Source organism: Lepisma saccharinum, chromosome 5 (genome assembly GCF_977018435.1).
Source record: "Lepisma saccharinum chromosome 5, izLepSacc3.1, whole genome shotgun sequence".
In the NCBI taxonomy this organism is placed as follows: domain Eukaryota; kingdom Metazoa; phylum Arthropoda; class Insecta; order Zygentoma; family Lepismatidae; genus Lepisma; species Lepisma saccharinum.
The window spans coordinates 63,414,239-63,432,659 of NC_139233.1; the positions used below are offsets into that span (position 1 = coordinate 63,414,239).

Genomic DNA, 18,421 nt, shown 5'->3' on the forward strand with positions numbered 1-18,421 from the left:
GCATCTTTGGTATCATTGTTTGGTACAATTATGGTTGAACTATTATAAGAACAGTTACGAAAGTGGATACATTAATACAAATTATTCTCTCTCCACTATTCACATGTGTTAAGTTATGAAGACATCTGCAAAAAACGAGAAGTTCCTCTTTTGAAGATTTTAAGCACTTATAGCACTAACAAATGAAATAGGCAAGTTTAGGCACAAACATTTTTACATCTTTTGATTGATATATTTTGAAACAAGCTTCTGTACTGAAAGTCTACAAAATTTTTCACAAAAACTAACTAGCGATTTTGGGGAAAATCCATGTTCTAGTTATATGTGGAAAAGTCAATCACTCATTGACATAATAGAGAGGAATTAACCTTCAACAAAATTTGTCGCCATTCACTATACAATTTACTAAGACTTCCATCCATTTGCAGAAGAGCCTGTTTTCTCTGCATCTCTGTTTCTGCATGTATCAAGTCAGCAAGGCCTTCGACTTCTGTCAAATCCAGTTTCCCATTGTGGAAAGCTCTTTTGGTAAACTCTCCTGTGGAAGAATTCAAGGCAGTGTTATGTTGATATGCAAGGAAATAATTAATTATAATAAATAACAATACATGCAAAATATTTTAATTGAGGATATACTGAGGAGAATTTTTTATTGTTACAAAATATAATAGTAATATAAAATTAACTTCCTGTGCACTAACCTGATACAAAATGAAAAATGTATTGTCACAAACTGAATGACATGCTCAGTTTCCAATGCAGTAAGGAGAAAATTGTCATTGTTATGAAATTATTAATACACACCCTAAAATTCCTAACTACCTAACTCTCTAACATTCCTAAACCTGAAGGTGTATTGCTTCTGCACCATATGTCTTTCACCTGTTCTCATCCTGGGCAAGATCAATCTACTCTTCTCATCCTTAATATCATTTCCTCCAGGTTCATCTCCATTAGGAGGGCACATTGGCTTCATAATTCCTTCAGGCATTACTAGTCATATGTAGATAGCCCCCAAACAAGAAGTGTTTTGGGGCTAACTACGTATGACACGTAACACAGTACTCTATCCTGAAGACAGAACAAATCTCTGAAACAATAGTATAAATGAGAACCAAGTACAATGGTTGTCCACTTGATGCAAAGGTAGGTTAAATGAAACTTCATATACAGTTTAAAATGGTATCTGATTCCCCTGTGCCATGAGCCTCCACATGGGTTTAAACCTGGAACTTTATCAATTACAAGGCGACAGTATTTCCAGTATGACAACAAGAAGGCCCAAGAAATAGTTATGAAGAAAAATAAACTGTTAGAAATACGGAAGTACACCAGGGGCGAAAAGCCACGATTAGATACTATTTGCAGTGCAAGAACATATTACTAGCAAGCAAAATTGATGTAAAATAGCAGGGTGTGCTATGTGGAAGGGAGGCTGACATTTGGGTGTCTTAAGAAACTAATTTCACTTGTGAGTAATATGTTGTTGCACTATAAATAACATCCAATCATCACTTTTGGTGCATCCTGTCAGTTGCAAACTATTTATAAAAGTAATGGACTGGTAGAATTATCAAAGCAGCATACTGATAAAGTAAATGGAAGTGTTCACAATATATAACTTGCAGATTACAAGATCCCACTCAGATTCAAGTACATCGTAACTTACTGTAACTCCCAAATGTTGTGATCTACCTCGAATTCAGGAAAATAATTATTTTTTTTAGTTCCTCTGCATGCTACTTTCAGTAACCAGTAACCATTTTTGTTAAATATTCTATTTAATTTAGTAGACCAGCAACAACTGAACCTCACCCAGCAATAAAGTCAATTCAATTCAATTCAATTCAACTCTGATTTTACTATTTCTCTACATGAAAATATGTGACTATATTACATATGGTGCATCATTCTTACCTGGTTCTGCTGGTCTGAAGTGAGGAAGCCTGTTCAGGGCATGGAAAACTGCTCTAATCACTGCAAATCCACCATGGACATGCAACTCACAACAATCTTCTCCAGTGAAACTGTTGGGCTCTACATGCATAATAAAAATATAGCAGATGTTATTATTCAAAATATTGCGATTTCTGTACCGAAGGTTTTAAAAAATTCTACTGCAGGGAGTGGTACAACCTTGGATTGACCATTAAAAAAAATCACATTTTTTTTTCGCAACCCCTATGCAAGGGTAGTTAAAACATGCATTATTTTTCTAAAACTTGACTTCGTTTAAAAATGGCAGCCATTTGAGTTTCACAAATTGCAGCATTTTTTTGTTGCAATAATTATGATAACTCAGCTAAGAAAATTAATAGCTGGCCTGCTACAAGGTAAAAAGTTAAACAATATGTTTCCATTTGTGTATTTTTATATATTATTCCATGTATGTATATGCACTTATTTGATTATGCTTTTGCTGGATATTAGATTCCCCTGTTCTTAGCTTCCCAGTTGGGGGAGCTGTCCTTCAAAAAAGACCTTTGCTGCGGAAATTTTCAGTCCTACGGGGCGAACGTCCATGGACTCCCACCCCGACTATAAAATGGCCAGTTGGATTTAACAGAAAAACAGTTTTTTCCCACTTTCATGATGACGAGGAACTCTTCCTCTAGAGTTTAGTCCACTTATGGTGGATAGACTGATGATAAAGAAAAATGTAGCATTTGGTGTAAGCTGACCCCTGTTGGCTGTCCCCAAGCACCCTTTAGAAGAGCTTTGCATACTCAGATATTTCCGAATAGAATAATAATGCCCAGAAGTTAAAAGAAAAGAAGGAAGAAGCATAAGGAAACATATTGAAATGATCAGAATATCGTTAAGTTGAGGGTAGGCCTGTAGAGATAGTTTTGCTAACTCTGCAGTAAAGGAAGTGCCAATGGTGTAAGCCATAGGTGGCATTTTGATGTTTTAGAGTTTTATGATTGACTCAGAGTAATGCACCTGTGCAAGCAAGCAACTTGTAAATAATGTAAATACGTAGAAGCAGTACACAATAAACCCTATATAATCCTACAGATGTAATGCATTGACTTGAAGGTAAACTCCCATGAACAAAAGGTACTGTCAAATTAACAGTAGCTTCTTCACTCTCTGTACTAGCGTAAAAGAACCTACGGACAAAAAATATAAATTTTATGTGGAACCCTCTTGCGTACTTCCTGCGTTACTATAATCTAATTGCGAGACACCCAGGGACATGTGTGGAATGAGAGATTTAAAAGGATTAAAGAAGGGATGTAATCCAGGGAATCAGGGGCCGTTACCACATAATAAACTATCATGTAATTAGAATTATTGTATTCCTTACCTACATCATTTGAATAGCATTAATTTTACAGATAAACTGATAAATAGACCAATACCGATAGTGTACCAATTACACCTGTGATACATAGAAAACAGCAAACTCTTGAAATAGTTAAAAGGAAAGCTGGTAGGTATAACCAATTCATTTTGTCAATGCCTTTCTTTTTTTTTTAAGCCCAGTAAATATTCAGACCTGAAGAAAAGAGGAAGAACTCATTTAGCAATAAGAGTTGGCTGGAAAAATAATGAACTCTTCATTCTTTGGATGAGTGCTTCCCCCCTTCCTTCATTGTATAATAACAAGAAAACCTTACTTGGGAACCAAAGGACAATTGCTTTGTCCAGGGGCTCTTTTGATACTGGATCCTTCAGTTTCTTTAACATAGCCATTCTGGGTTGGGGCAGCGATTTCATTCCTGCTATCTCACTCAGTGCTGTTGAAGCCCCTGAACCAGATATTCTTATCACAGCCACTCCACACTTTCCTTGCCCTGGAAAAATACAATTTATAATATTTTAAGGAAGTCACATAAATTCCACAACTTATTAGGTGTCACTTAGTGTTCTATTATCATGAAGCGAAATATAGACATAAGTAGGTAGCCTGGCCACTTTTCCCTGGGTGTACACAGCGGAACCTCAATTTTATGTTTTTCAGAGGGCCAAGATGATAAAACTTAAAATTCGGGAAAATGTAAAATCGAGGAAAATTTTATGGCATTGTTGGGATCATCAAGATTGAATGTATAAGGAGGGAAATGTAAAAATCTGGGAACGTAAAATTGGGATTCCACTGTATATCTTTTGAAACTATAGATATAAAAGTACTAACAATTAAAAAATTGTTTTTAGATCCACTTTATGCTGATAGGCTAATAGAGGCTGGACCTACAGTTTAAAGTGGGATCCAAACCACTGTGCAATGTGCCTTGATTACAAGGCTATAGTGCTATCACTATGCCAATGAGGACCCATAAATGGATTATAGTAGCATATTCTCCCGTTACCTGGCTTACTGGTGGTAAACAAAATCTTTTCATATCTGTTTGTTATGTTTCTAGTAACTCTTCTATCCCTCTACTCCAGTAGACATTAAGACACTAATCCTGGTCTACACTGAAACCCATCTCAAGGTAAGTGTAAAGAAAATTCTAACCACTGTGTGTAAGTTTTGACTGTAAATGTTCATTGTTCCACCAGGATACTTACATCTGGTTGGAATGAAATTCGAACACCGGAGCTTGAATGTAGTTACTGTTTTTAATATACGAAGAAAAAAAGATACTAGTTCATCGAATAGCACTAAGGTTGCCAGGCTAGTACTTACGGCAGTGCGGGCAATCCTCATCCTACCTAGACTTGGAATCCTTTCCTGTTGGTTACCTGACATCCAGGCCAACTCACCTAAACAAACACTTCCCCAACTACCCCAATTTACGGGGTATTTATACTCAAGCACTCAGCCTCGAACACGTGCCTTTTAGCAATTTCATTAGACAACATTCTGAATTATTACATGCAGATATTCCAAAAATACATAGTTTTGTTTTGTATAATTTACAAACAGAATTTGCATATTCTTTTAAGTTAACAGTTATCTTCTCATGGTTGAAGTCGTTGTCGTCATCATCATCATTTGATTGGCTCACACTGTGTATTTTTGTGATTTCTAGCCAAAGCTGCTGAGTTCAGGTACTATTATCACAACCAATTACGTATATATGATATGTTCCAACATGATGATTACTAACGTCCATTTTCTTCGAAACACTACTAACTTCTTAATGAGTGCATTTGTCCATTCTGGTCTTATGATAGTATGACGTCTAAATAATTGTGAGGGTTATGAGTGTTTAGAATTAGATTTAATCCGATGTTTTCTAGCGATACTAAAGTATCCTAACAACTGCAGTACAAGGCTCAGAGATTAATGTAGATATTGATATCGGAAATGGAACCTGAATGCGTAACAAATTTTTAAATAAAATGTCTCGATATTGTCTTAAGTGGCTCTCAAAAAATAAATGATTGAGCTTCTCCGCACTGACAGGAAGTCAGTAGAAGTCATAGCAACCCTGCACTAATCACCTCGGTACAGAATCGCCAGATATCAAAAGATGATCGCTTTGGAATGTTTGCAGACATATAACATGCTTATGATTCAGTTCAAATTTCAATTCTATACAAGTTAATTGAAAATTTAAATGTCCATCCTTGAATCGCAATACTAATTTGGAATTTATATCATGAGAGATCTTCATTATTTTGTTTTGATGATAAAATTGAAGGTCCTCGGCTGGTAAGAAACGGTATATATCACAAGGTTCGCCTCTCAGCCCCCTTTTATTTAACATTTATACACATCACATTCATTATCTAGAAACATATGCTTATGACCTATGCTATTATAAACAAATTCCTGATGCAGTCCAAGGTATTATAACTTTAAATAAAACTCTTACAACTTTGGAGAATTACCTCCATCAACAGGGTCTAAATATATCCCTACCTAAAACTAAAATCATTATTTTTTAGCTCAGGTAACTGTTACACCATACAATATTCAGGTGGTATAATCTCATAAATATCTAGGGGGTTTCCTTGACATGAAAGTAAACTGGCAGTTTCACTTAAATCATTTAAATGTAAAAGGACAGAAAATTATAAATCTTTTAGTGTATATCGACTACAAGGTGGGGTAGTCATCTGTCCGTAATGTTATTGTTTTACAAAAACTCTTTTAGAGCTTTATTTGATTATGCTAGTCCCGCTTATGTTGGACCAAATATTAAACTTCTTAATGCTCAGATATTCTACAAAGACGGGCTCTGAGGACCTGTCTTGGCTTGGTGTCATCAAGTTCCAATGTGAGTGTCTATGTACAGGGAGGTCTCAAAGTGGGCATACCCCCTGTATTTTCGACACTACGATGGTTATGGTTGAATGCTTGATATGAACACATACCTGATGGTTTAAGTGTCCGGAACATGGTATGGAGACCATCTTTTTCGTAGCACGGCTGAACTCTGTGCCACGTTATGGCACACTTCGCGATGCAAGTGCGAATAAGACCTTTTTCCGGGTGGTGACGTTCCCCTCAATAATGTTCTGAATGGCCTCCAACAAGTCCCAGAGGTGGTTAATCAATGACACAGGTATGTGTTCATATCAAGTAATCCAACTATTACCATCGTAGTGTTGAAAATAAAGGGGGGTACGCCCACTTTGTGACCACCCTGTAGAAAGTAACAAACAAACATTATACCAGCGTCGGAAAACTTTAACATGGATGAGACAATTCCATCCTTTCAACAAGATCCTTGCTATTCAAAGACAATGGCACATAGAAAACGATTTAACTTATGCACCCATGAGTTATTTTTTTCTTACACTGTTATTTAATTAATCCCGAAGCTTACCATCTCATCTTCACGCACCTTGAGCTTCTTATCTATCTTTTGACTATTCCTACTGAACCACTTTTTGAGATACATTATGATGACCACGGTAGACATGAGAACTACAAAGAATTGTGACCTAAGATGACTTTCATATACACAGACAGCTCAACATCCACAAATGGGAGTTGGCTGTGCATTTTTGGTTCTGTCACTTAATGAAATTGAAAAATTCACCTTACCACAAGACATGTTTATTTTTCGGCTGAGTTTTATGCCATATATCAAGCTCGAATGTACATTTTAGAACTAAGAATTGCCAATTCCCTAATCCTTAAAAACTGTTTTCGAAATGTGAATTGACAGTGATAATGGGTTTTAAAAATAGTTGCAAGGAGCTGTTGTTACTATTATTAAGAAGTAGAGTTTCCCCCTGAATAATATGTGATAGACCTCATAAAATAGGAACTTCTCAATCAGTGCTTTTTTGCTGATATATAGGGTGGTCATAAGTATGGAAACACCCCTCTAAAACATTTACCGAGGGTGACACAGAAATAAAACAGACCTAAACATGATACAGGAAAGGGGAGACACCGGATAAGGTTTGTGACCAAAATGGTGGCAATCTTGGATTGAACTTCAAGCTACACAAAAATGAATCATACCAATGTGTTTCTCTTGAAATTCTAGTCCATTTGCATATTGCTTGCGAAAAAGAGTACCTGCATATCCTTGCAAATTCCAGTTCCATCTCTTCTTCTCTTTTGGTCAGGTGGTACACTTATTGTTTAGAGAAGGAGCATTTTGAATAGACGAAAATATAAGAAAAGTCATATCGGAAGATCACTGTACTGAGGTCAGTCACCTGATATAGAAGCATTAGACTGGGAAGTTGTAATTCTCCTTATTGACTAATTTATATTTTCTGTGTTGAAGTACAGGCAAGAACGAGAGGAAGTACCATCTCAATATATCATCACTTCTCCGCACTCTCGGTTTTTAGTGATACAAACCTTGAAGTGTATATTTTGTTGTTTATATTCCAACATACAGCAATGGCAAATATATAATTCGGATATGAAAAAATATTGTCGTTCAGTTTCTTTACATCAGACAATGCAAGCAGACATGGATCGCTAAAGGTTGAAATTATTGTCAGTTTAGTTTCTTACATAGAGTACAACACACATGTCTTTGCCATTGCTTAGATACCAATTTTCGTTTCATGGGGGAGGGGGGGGGGGTCGAAATGGAGCGGCATCTGCCGCCACCACCCAGGAAGGAGGCAAAATGACTAGTGCCGGACCTGGTTCATAGCAAAAGAAAAATCCGTGCAGCTTATTGTCTAGTGGCAGTATTTGTACTTGTTATTGTTGTGAAAGCCGGCATCATTTGTAAATGTACAACAAAGACAACCGACTGTCGCCGATCACAGAGAGGAAATAATAATACTGCTTGAGGAGGAGTGTTGTGGTCCATTTGTCGTGGTTTAACACGTTGGCATGCTATTATCTGCCGTTGCAGTTCCGTACCAGTGTATACGGGTTTTGGGAGTGAACAGTTAGAATGCCACCAGTGCATTAATGCAATGAAAAATAATATATTTTTTTTTATTTTGTTTGAAATCACTCAAATAAGGAATCGTATGAAGAAGTCTTCTTTGCAGCATTTTTGATAATTTTACGTATGTGTTAGTTCATATTTTGCAAATTTTTAGTCCATATGTATGTAGCTACATACAAAGCCACTAATTAGTACATATTAATCCTAGTCCTGGTATAATGCATGACGTTTAAAACTCAACATTAGATAGACCTGAATTCTCTAATTTTCTTGTTGTACGTAACAGCTGTGCATCGGTGCACTGCAGCGATTTTTCTATCTGCTCCATTAGCAACACTGCTTCTTGAGTTGTGTCGCGCATCGCACGGCAGAAATATCTGTGCTGGACTCTACTAGAAATATTTTCTAAACAGAAACTGAAAAATATCAATCGGATTTGGAATCCATTATAGGGTGTGTACCGAAATAAGAAATCCAAAATTCTTGACTTTTTCTTGACCTTCCTCCCCTTTTTTCTTAACATTTACTTAATCGTCCCCTATTTAGGTATAGTTGGACATTAAGAAAATAGATACTTTTATTCAAGGAAAACCACTACTGCAAGGCAAGTTAAGATGAAATCTGAAGCTGTACTTTAAGAAGTAATTTAGACTTGCTTTAATTAATTATTAATGCATGTAAAAATTAATGCTTCAGACTTCATCCTGGATGGGGAATGTCCACATAACTTCATTAATATTTTTACAAAATTTCTAGTATGTTTGTGTAGTAGTTGTGCTGCTCTAGTATGTTTGTTTTGTCTTGCGTAGTAGTTAAGCTGTCTAATTTGTTTGTGTTTGTCTTGTGTAGTAGTTGTGGTGTGTAGTTTGTTTATGTTTATATTGTGTTATAGTTGTGATGTGTTTGTGTGTGTGTCTTGTGTAGTAGTTATGCTGTCTAATGTGTTTGTGTTCGTCTTGTGTAGTAGTTATGCTGTCTAATGTGTTTGTGTTCGTCTTGTGTAGTAATTGTGCTGTCTAATGTGTTTGTGTTTGTCTTGTGTAGTAGTTCCTCCATTCATACTGGGGGTTAGGCGTAGAGCTGACAACTCTGCACTGTAAAAAAACAATGTCAAGAAACAGCAATATAAGGCCATGGATGTTCCCAAGGTAAAATATTCCGGAGGTAAAATAGTCCCCCGTTCGGATCTCCGGGTGGGGACTACTTTGGGAGGTCCCTGGACTAAGGATAAGATCTATGTTAGGAATAAGGATATTAAATTAGGCACCTGGAATGTTCTGAGCCTTTACCGGCCTGGTGCATTTCAGTGTACAGTTAATGAGATAGTTAAGTATAAATTAGATGTAGTAGCTGTCCAGGAAGTTAGGTGGCCAGGAGAAGGGAATTGTAAAACTAAAAATTATACTTTTTTCTATGGTGGTACTGAAAATCATAATTTTGGAACAGGCTTTTTCATAAATAATAGAATTATCTCGGCTCTTAAAACAGTAGAATTTATTAATGATAGGATATCATATGCAGTTTTACAGGGTAGGTGGTGTAAAATTATTTTAATAAACATACATGCACCAACGGAAGATAAAGATGATAATACTAAAGATGATTTTTATACAGAGTTAGAACAGGTCTTTGATAAATTTTCTCAGTATGATATGAAAATTCTGTTAGGTGACTGTAATGCACAGATTGGCAAAGAAGAGACATTTAAACCCACGATTGGTAAAGAAAGTCTTCATGAATTAAGTAATGATAATGGTATAAGATTGATTACTTTTGCAACCTCAAAGAATTTAATTGTGAAAAGTACCACTTTTATACATAAAGATATCCATAAATATACCTGGTCTTCTCCAGATGGTAAAACTCATAATCAGATAGATCATATTCTCATTGATAAGAGAAGGCATACTAGTATAATTGACGTTCGTACGCATAGAGGTGCTGACTGTGCCAGTGACCATTATTTAGTAATTGCTAAATTAAGAGAAAGACTCTCAGTGATAAATCATAAGCAACAAAATCTAAAAGTTCTAAAATTGGATACAGGAAAGTTTACTGATGAAAGAATTAAGAAAGATTACCAAATTAAACTGTCAAATAGATTTGATGTTTTGCAGGATTTAAATGATGATGAAAATATAAATGAAACAGACGTAAATAAGAAATGGGAGCACATACGTAATGCAATAGAATCAGCAGCTAAAGAAAGTTTAGGATACCATAAACCGAGAAAAAGTAAGCCATGGTTTGATAATGAATGTCATAATCTAATAGAAATAAGAAATCAGGCTAGACTTAGGTGGTTAAATAACTCTGATGATACAAATCTAAACAATTATAATAGAGTAAAGCGAGAAGTTAACCGCACGTTTAGAAGTAAAAAAAGAGATTACTTGAAAAGCCAAATTAACGAAATTGAAACAAACAGCAAAAATAAAAATATCAGAGATTTATATAAAGGTGTAAATGAGTTTAGAAAGGGGTGGCAACCTAAAGTAAACTTGATAAAAGATAAAGACGGTGATTTTCTAGCTGACCCAAGCGATATTCTAAATAGATGGAAGAACTACTTTAATGACCTTTTAAATGTCCATGTAGGAGATAAATCAGAAGTAAATGAAGTACACACAGCAGAACCTTTAGTTCCAGAACCTAACTTGACTGAAGTTAAGGATGCTATTAAAAGGCTAAAGAATAACAAAGCACCTGGCATTGATTTAATACCAGCTGAGTTAATTAAATATGGTGGAAATTCATTAATATGTCAAATTCATAAATTAATTTCTTTAATATGGAAATATCTTCCCTCAACAGTGGAAAGAATCCATAATTGTTCCTGTGTTTAAAAAAGGTGATAAAATGAACTGCAATAATTACCGTGGAATTTCTCTACTCTCAACAGCATATAAAATATTATCAAACATTCTTTTAACAAGACTAACCCCATATGCTAATGAAATTATAAGGTGATTATCAATGTGGATTTAAACGTAACAGATCAACTACAGATCAAATTTTTCACATCAGACAGACACTTGAGAAAAAGTGGGAATATAATCAAAATGTCCATCAGCTATTCATTGATTTCAAAAAAGCATATGATTCGGTCAAAAGAGATAAATTATATAATATATTAGTAGAGTTTGGAATACCTAAGAAGCTTGTTAGTATGATAAAAATATGCACCAGTGAAACAGAAAGTAAAATTCGTGTGGGTATTAATATGTCTGACAAATTTACAATTCATGATGGGTTAAAACAAGGAGATGCATTATCTCCATTGCTCTTTAATTTTGCCTTAGAATATGCTGTTAGGAAGGTAAAAGAAACTAAAGAAGGACTAAAATTAAATGGTGTGACTCAGTTGTTAGCATATGCAGATGATGTAGACTTACTGGGGGATGATGTGAATACAATAAAGAATAATGCTAAAATATTTTTCAAAACTGCTAAAGAGATAGGTTTGGAAGTTAACAAAGAGAAAACTAAATATATGCTTACAGGCCGAAACCAAGTGTTAGGTAATATTCAAAATCTAATTATTGATAACAACTCGTTTGAACCAGTTTCCAAATTCAAATACTTAGGAGTAATATTAACAAATGAAAATGATATTAAAGAGGAAATAAAAAGTAGGCTTAATTCAGGAAATGCATGTTACTTCTCTCTTCATAAACTTTTGTCTTCTCGTTTAATATCTAAGAAACTAAAAGTTAAAATATACAAAACAGTAATTTTGCCTGTAGTATTATATGGATGTGAAACTTGGTCCCTTACATTGAAAGAGGAACATAAATTGAGAGTATTTGAAAATAAGATCCTTAGGAAAATCTTTGGACCTAAAAGGGATGAGGAGACAGGCGAGTGGAGAAGGTTACATAATTTAGAACTACATCATTTGTATTCATGTCCAGATATTATTAGATTGGTTTGATTTGCTGTTTTAAGTCCACTTTATGCACAGTAAGGCTAATCGGGACTGGACCTACAGTTTAAAGTGGGATCCGAACCACTTGTGCCTCCACCGGGTATCGAACCCGGGACCCCTTGATTACAAGGCAATGACGCTACCACTGCGCAGATATTATTAGAATAATTAAATCAAGAAGACTTAGGTGGGCAGGTCATGTGGTACGAATGGGAGAGGAAAGAGGAGTGTACAGGATTCTTGTTGGGAAACCTGATGGTAAGAGACCTGTAGGAAGGCCAAGACGAAGATGGAGGGACAACGTTGAGATGGACCTAAGGGAAATCGGTAGGGATGGAAAAGAGTATATAGAACTTGCTCAAGATAGGGAAAGATGGAAGGCCTGTGTTGCTGCAGCCATGAACCTCCGGGTTTAAGAAGGCTAGGGAGTTAGTTAGTTAGTTCATGCATACAAGAATGTAATTCTTAAGAAAGGAAGTGAACGAATCTTAACCCCAACTCAATACAATTTTAGATTTACAAATATTCAATTTTATCAAATCCCAGTACAGGTATATAACAATGTAAATTCACTATACTGTCAAAAATAGCAAAAATTCTTGACCACAAGCATAAGTTCTTGACTTTCTTGACCTACCTGTTGATTTCTTGACTGGTATACATCCTGCATTACTTATCTGCCATCTTGAAACAATTTTACCAATTTCACATAAATGAAATACCAATAGTTTATTCATGGTATCTAGTGGGTATGTGAATTTCTGCTTAAAATGTCTAAATTTGCTGCATATACTGTAGTCACAATTTTGATGTCTTGTCCGCACTGGAGATTGCAAAACAAACATATGACATGCTGGAATAGTAACAACTGCTGGAGAACAATGATTTAAAAATAATTTGAAATTAGTTTTGAGCTAGTTATAAACAAACAAACAAAACAAAAATTAGATTTGCGAATTTTGTATATTTAGAAAGAAGCATTGCAGAGGGGCTTGTTAGAGAATAATATTTTCCATACAGAAAATAAATCAAGGTGTTAGTAGGTTATTTTACATACCAGATGAGAGAGCATAAATTGTTGACAATTCAGAATGCATCCATCTACAGCCTTTACCTACATTTTGGTTTAATGAAAACAGATGTTTTATAACTTTTGACACCACCATCTGACCTGAAATTAAACATTAATTAGTTGACTTCAGAGTGAAATTTTATACAAAGACAATGAATTTTACAAATATTACCATGTAAGTGAAAATTGAGACTGTTAATTTTTGCTCCTTTCCTAAACCAATAAATTAGCACTGATACTAATTTGACGAGGTTATCAAAACTTTCTGAAAACAAAGTAGGATGTCACTGAAACTTTTCTCTTCTTAACATTATTGCTTTACAGCATTGTCATTAGCATCGTCATTATGGCCTAGCCATAGTCTTGGCCCATTCAGAAATGTTGCCAAATTATGGTGCTCTACAAAGAAATGTTTGCACAAACCAAAGTAGCTAATTACAAAATGATAATTTATGTTGATTGGTTCATGTTCACCTGTTATGAAAGGAAATTTAACTAAAGTCACAAGCAAATGTTGCCATCTATGACCTCTATGTATCAACCTTATTTTTCACAATAGCAATCCTTGTCCAAAATTCCTTAGAAGTGGATACATTATGTGCTAAACTCATATTTATAAATATTAAGTTGCTATATATGTGATTTTTTAAATGTTTCTCAGCATAAACCACATTTGGTACATATTCAATAAAGAACATATTTTACCTTTATCAAAAGTTCGGTCCAATCAGAAAAAATAATACTGGCTAATGATTTTTCACAATTTTAGTGGACTATTAGGAAGTGCTTTGGAATAGTACAAATTATTGTGGGAGTAACATTGAAGATTGGAGAAAGTATTCAAAGATTTACTAAGTATTAGTTACCAGAAAAATCATGCTTTCAAATGTAGTTTATGTGAGCAGGCGTTCTTGGTTTCCAGTCAATTCCAACACACATTTTAGTGGATTTACATGCAAGGCTCAAAGGATATTTTGTGCTCAAAACCAAGATATTATATGATCACATGTTTAAACTGTTAAGGGACATTATTTTAATGCAAAGAACCCTAAACTTGGCCCACCTAAACTAATAATGAAAAGATTTAGGGATATTTTATTAATACTAAGGGCTCTATAAAACTAACCCACCTAATCTAACAGTGAGAGCATTTAGTGATGATATACCCCACCACATTCTACTTATGTAAAGTAGATGGTAGCAGCAGTCTATATTATAGACAGAAAATGAATGGCTTCTGACAAATAAAGAATCATACAGGAGTACAAGGAAGGGAAAAATCATTCTCCAGAAAACTTGTGGTAAGTAATCACTAAGACTCGGAAGTGTGTGTTAACAGACATAATGAAAAATAGAAACATGTGAAAAATGCCTGTGCACCATGATAAATTTGAAATTAAAAGTGATTAAATGGTGCTGTGGTGTGTGTTTCAAACTGATAAGAATGCCTAATACAGTAAAATTTCTCGTAAACGACTCATCTTAGTTGCCCGGCAGAAGTACATGGGAATATATAGAGAGATTACTTCATAATGACGGACTTGATTGAGTTGGTGTTTTAAGTGCACTTTATGCACAGTAAGGCTAGTCGGAACTGGACCTACAGTTTAAAGTGGAATCTGAACCATTATGTGCCTCCACCAGGTATCGAACCCGGGACCCCTTGATTACAAGGTAACGATGCTACCCCTGTGCTATTGGGGAGGCCTTTAATGATAGACAATATCAATAATGAATGTGGATGCTGAAAAATCCACCGGAGTCAATTTAAAACTTCCGGATAACAAACAACTGTGAGAGAAACAACAATGCTGATTTCTAAATTTGCAAATAACAGAGGGGAAAAGGTATTTTCTGTGCACAAATTGGAGGCAGTCAGAGATATTTATGTTTTGAAGAGCATCTAATTGCTGAACATTGTTGTTTTAAAAAAAATGTCCTACGGTTTATGTCTCGTGAAGTGTGAGACATGTGTTATGATGGCAGACATGAAAACAATAAACATTAAATAAGAAAAAAAGAAAAGATCAGTATCTATGATAAACTTTAAGATATTCTGCAAAATTATACATATGTTAGAAATAAATATTGAATGCTTGCATACATGATAAATTTTGTTCATTAAACTTACAATAAATTTTAAGCATTTGAACACATAAAATATTTTGTTGTGCAAATTGAGATTTTCTATCATTGTAAGCAGTATTTAGAAGTAGCATGCTATTGTAGCATCGCTACTGTAGCTGTAGCTGTAGCAGCACTACATTTTAAAAATTGTAACTGTAGTTGTAGCGAAGCTACAAAATTTCGGTACAGCTACATTTCTTGTCAGCATTTTGAGATAAGTTTTGAATGTGGCAACAGCATAAAAAAATCAACGATAACGCTTACTTTTGCACGACGTTCCTAAGGACAAAGTCTATTACATGGAAATACGTATAATCTACATCATAAATATCCTGATATCGCAGATTTTACATATATGCATAATTTACGAAGATTCACGAAAAAAAATATGAATTCGTCTGAAGAAGACCCTGTTAGAGGGTGGAAACGTTACGTTTTTAGTGTATATTTTTTATACAATAAATTTTGCCTTGGTAAGCATTTTAATGTTTTATTAATTACTGTGTAAAATACAACTTGCAGTGCAAAAACGAGCGATTCATTTTCCACTACAATGACAAAGCAATAGTGCCAGCAATCAATGGTTCAGTACGTTAACAGCATTGATCATTGTCAGTATATAGAATCTCACCAGCAAGAAATTAATGTTACAAAAACGACAGACACGCTTTCTGGAATTACAATTATTTTCGTCATATTTGTTCACAAATTTTAAAATGACAATATGTAATTTGTACATGTCAGTTTCCTCAATATATTTTATATCATAAAAAAAATGTACGAGTTATTTATTTACTTTCCTGCAGGAACAACAATTTTCTTTAGGTAATGTATTGTTTCCAAATTTATGTATTTTTCCTACATTTATGTCGCTTTTCTGTAACTTTCACTAATTATGAGAATGAGGATGAATGGTTTATTTAGTAATTCTCTTATCTATAGTCTTTTTCTGCCACTTGTGGCTTGTTGTGAGAATGAGGAAGAATGATGATGAGTAGTGTGGAGATTGGAGGATCCAATCCTCTCAACTAGGCATCTATCCTAGTTTTAGTATTGAGTCCACATAATGCACAGATAAGCTAATCAGGACTGGATCCAAACCACTATATGTCTCATCCGGGTATCAAACCTGGAACCCTTTGATTACAAGGTGACAAAATTTCGACTGTCTTTTCAGGCTAGACAGGAAACTTACGTAAATATGATCGCTCCACCTGTTTCTCATTTATACGGCACCACAGGAGCAAGAAGCATCCCTAAGCTATTACCAAGGTTCAAGCAAAAATCCCCCCGCTTCGTCAACTAATATTCCGTTTAAGGGTTAAGAACATAACATTGATAAATATTACATTTTTATGGACAGTGATGACATATCAACATGGTTAGTCATGTTTTGAGTGCCCCACTGGCCTCGCAACTTTGGATGCTTCATTTTTTACCTCAAATTGAACAGACAGAAACACGTGAAGGTGCAGGGGTCATATTTCTGTGGTGTAGTCACTTTGCCACCCTGGACGGTGGCGGCAGATGCCGCTCCTTTCGAATGACTGGCCCCCTCATCATTACGCAGCAACGGGAAATTGAAAATCAATATATTTCTAAGCAAAACATTAAACTATAAAATAAATAATGAGACCTGTTACGCTATTGCAATACTATTAAATGCAAAAGGATGTCTCGACCACAGAAAAACTTTAAAAAATGTGACACTAATTTTATATAACATATTATTATATTTTATGAAAACTTTCGCTCTCTCTCTCTTGAATGTATCTTAAATGTACAGGGGATGAACAAAAATATGGAAACACTTCCGAAGAAAAGCCGGAATGCTGTAGCTAATAAGGTACGGCCTGCAATCTCCGAGGAATGCACAAATACAAGTCCTGGATGGTGGATTATTGGATCTTGCACCATTCTTCATGCAAAACATTGTCACAATCCTCCTCAGTGTCCTTCTGTCTCTGTCACTCAGTGTACATTTTCGTCCACGCATGTGTTTATCTGATGATGTATTTCCGGACACACTATTATGTCACCATGATCTTGGATAGAGTCCCTCTCGATATGCCAAATAACATGGCTACTTTGGTAACAGAAGCACCCGCAAGGCGGGCACCACCAACAATTTACCCTCTTTGAAATACTGTCAGCTCGGACATGATTCAGTATCAACTGCACTGCACACTATCTACAGTGCAGCTATCGACTCCTACCAGTCTGACAGGGTCCTATCTCATGGCGCAAAACAAAAGAATGTCACACCTCATCCGATTTCAAGTGGAAAAATTGCATCAATATCACCAGTTCCGATGTCGTGGTGTTTCCATATTTATATCCATCCCCTGTAACAAGTATTAGGAAAGAAATGAAGGCTTGTCTTCATATGTTTACCGTCGTAGGAATTTGATATATGATTGGATATTTACGAGAATTACATGTAATATTACCGAATCTCTCACATGGGTGATCTAAGGTCTGAACTTCTTCCTGTGTTGTTCCCTGAATAAGTGGCTCCAGGGTTCAACCAGCCTCAAATTAATGGGTACCTGGGAGCAACCCTGGGGAGTAAAGGCAGCCGGAGAGTGGTGCTGATCACATCACCTCCAAAATGGCCGCAATCGAGAATGTGTGTGGCCCTACCCCCCGATCCCCTAAATGTGCCTTCATGACATGGTGCTATATGGAAGGGTAACTTAAATTTACCTTTACATGTAATATTCATTTTAGTATAATGCTATTTTGCATAAAATAGAAACAAGCTTGTATCAGTTCAGTTTATTAGCCTTAATTACCTAAAAAAAAAAAAAAAAAAATATTCACCACTTGCCACAGTTACCGATAAAGTTAGTAAATTCGAAGTGCTACACTTGATGATCCTTTATCAGTTTTAAGGTCTCCTTTGGTGTAATTGTTTAATGATAGCCGAAAACACGTTTACTTCATCTTTTAAATCAGTAGGCTTCATGTGTTAACACTCCAGCAAGTTTTGTACACTTTTCAGACAAAAGATCTGATGGC

At 35.3% G+C, this 18,421-nt stretch overlaps 1 protein-coding gene across 1 annotated transcript in view; it reads right to left on the minus strand.

Moving 5' to 3' along the window:
• The window catches only part of LOC145988388 (5-taurinomethyluridine-[tRNA] synthase subunit GTPB3, mitochondrial), an 81,825-nt gene that overhangs the window by 57,025 nt on the left and 6,379 nt on the right, over nucleotides 1–18,421 (minus strand). The window contains exons 2-5 of the mRNA XM_083123268.1: nucleotides 13,259–13,372; nucleotides 3,624–3,800; nucleotides 1,918–2,037; nucleotides 369–538 (exon numbers count right to left, since the gene is read on the minus strand). Of these exons, the coding sequence (XP_082979394.1) occupies nucleotides 369–538; nucleotides 1,918–2,037; nucleotides 3,624–3,800; nucleotides 13,259–13,367 (576 nt within the window). The 5' untranslated portion in view covers nucleotides 13,368–13,372. The remainder of the gene's footprint in view (nucleotides 1–368; nucleotides 539–1,917; nucleotides 2,038–3,623; nucleotides 3,801–13,258; nucleotides 13,373–18,421) is intronic.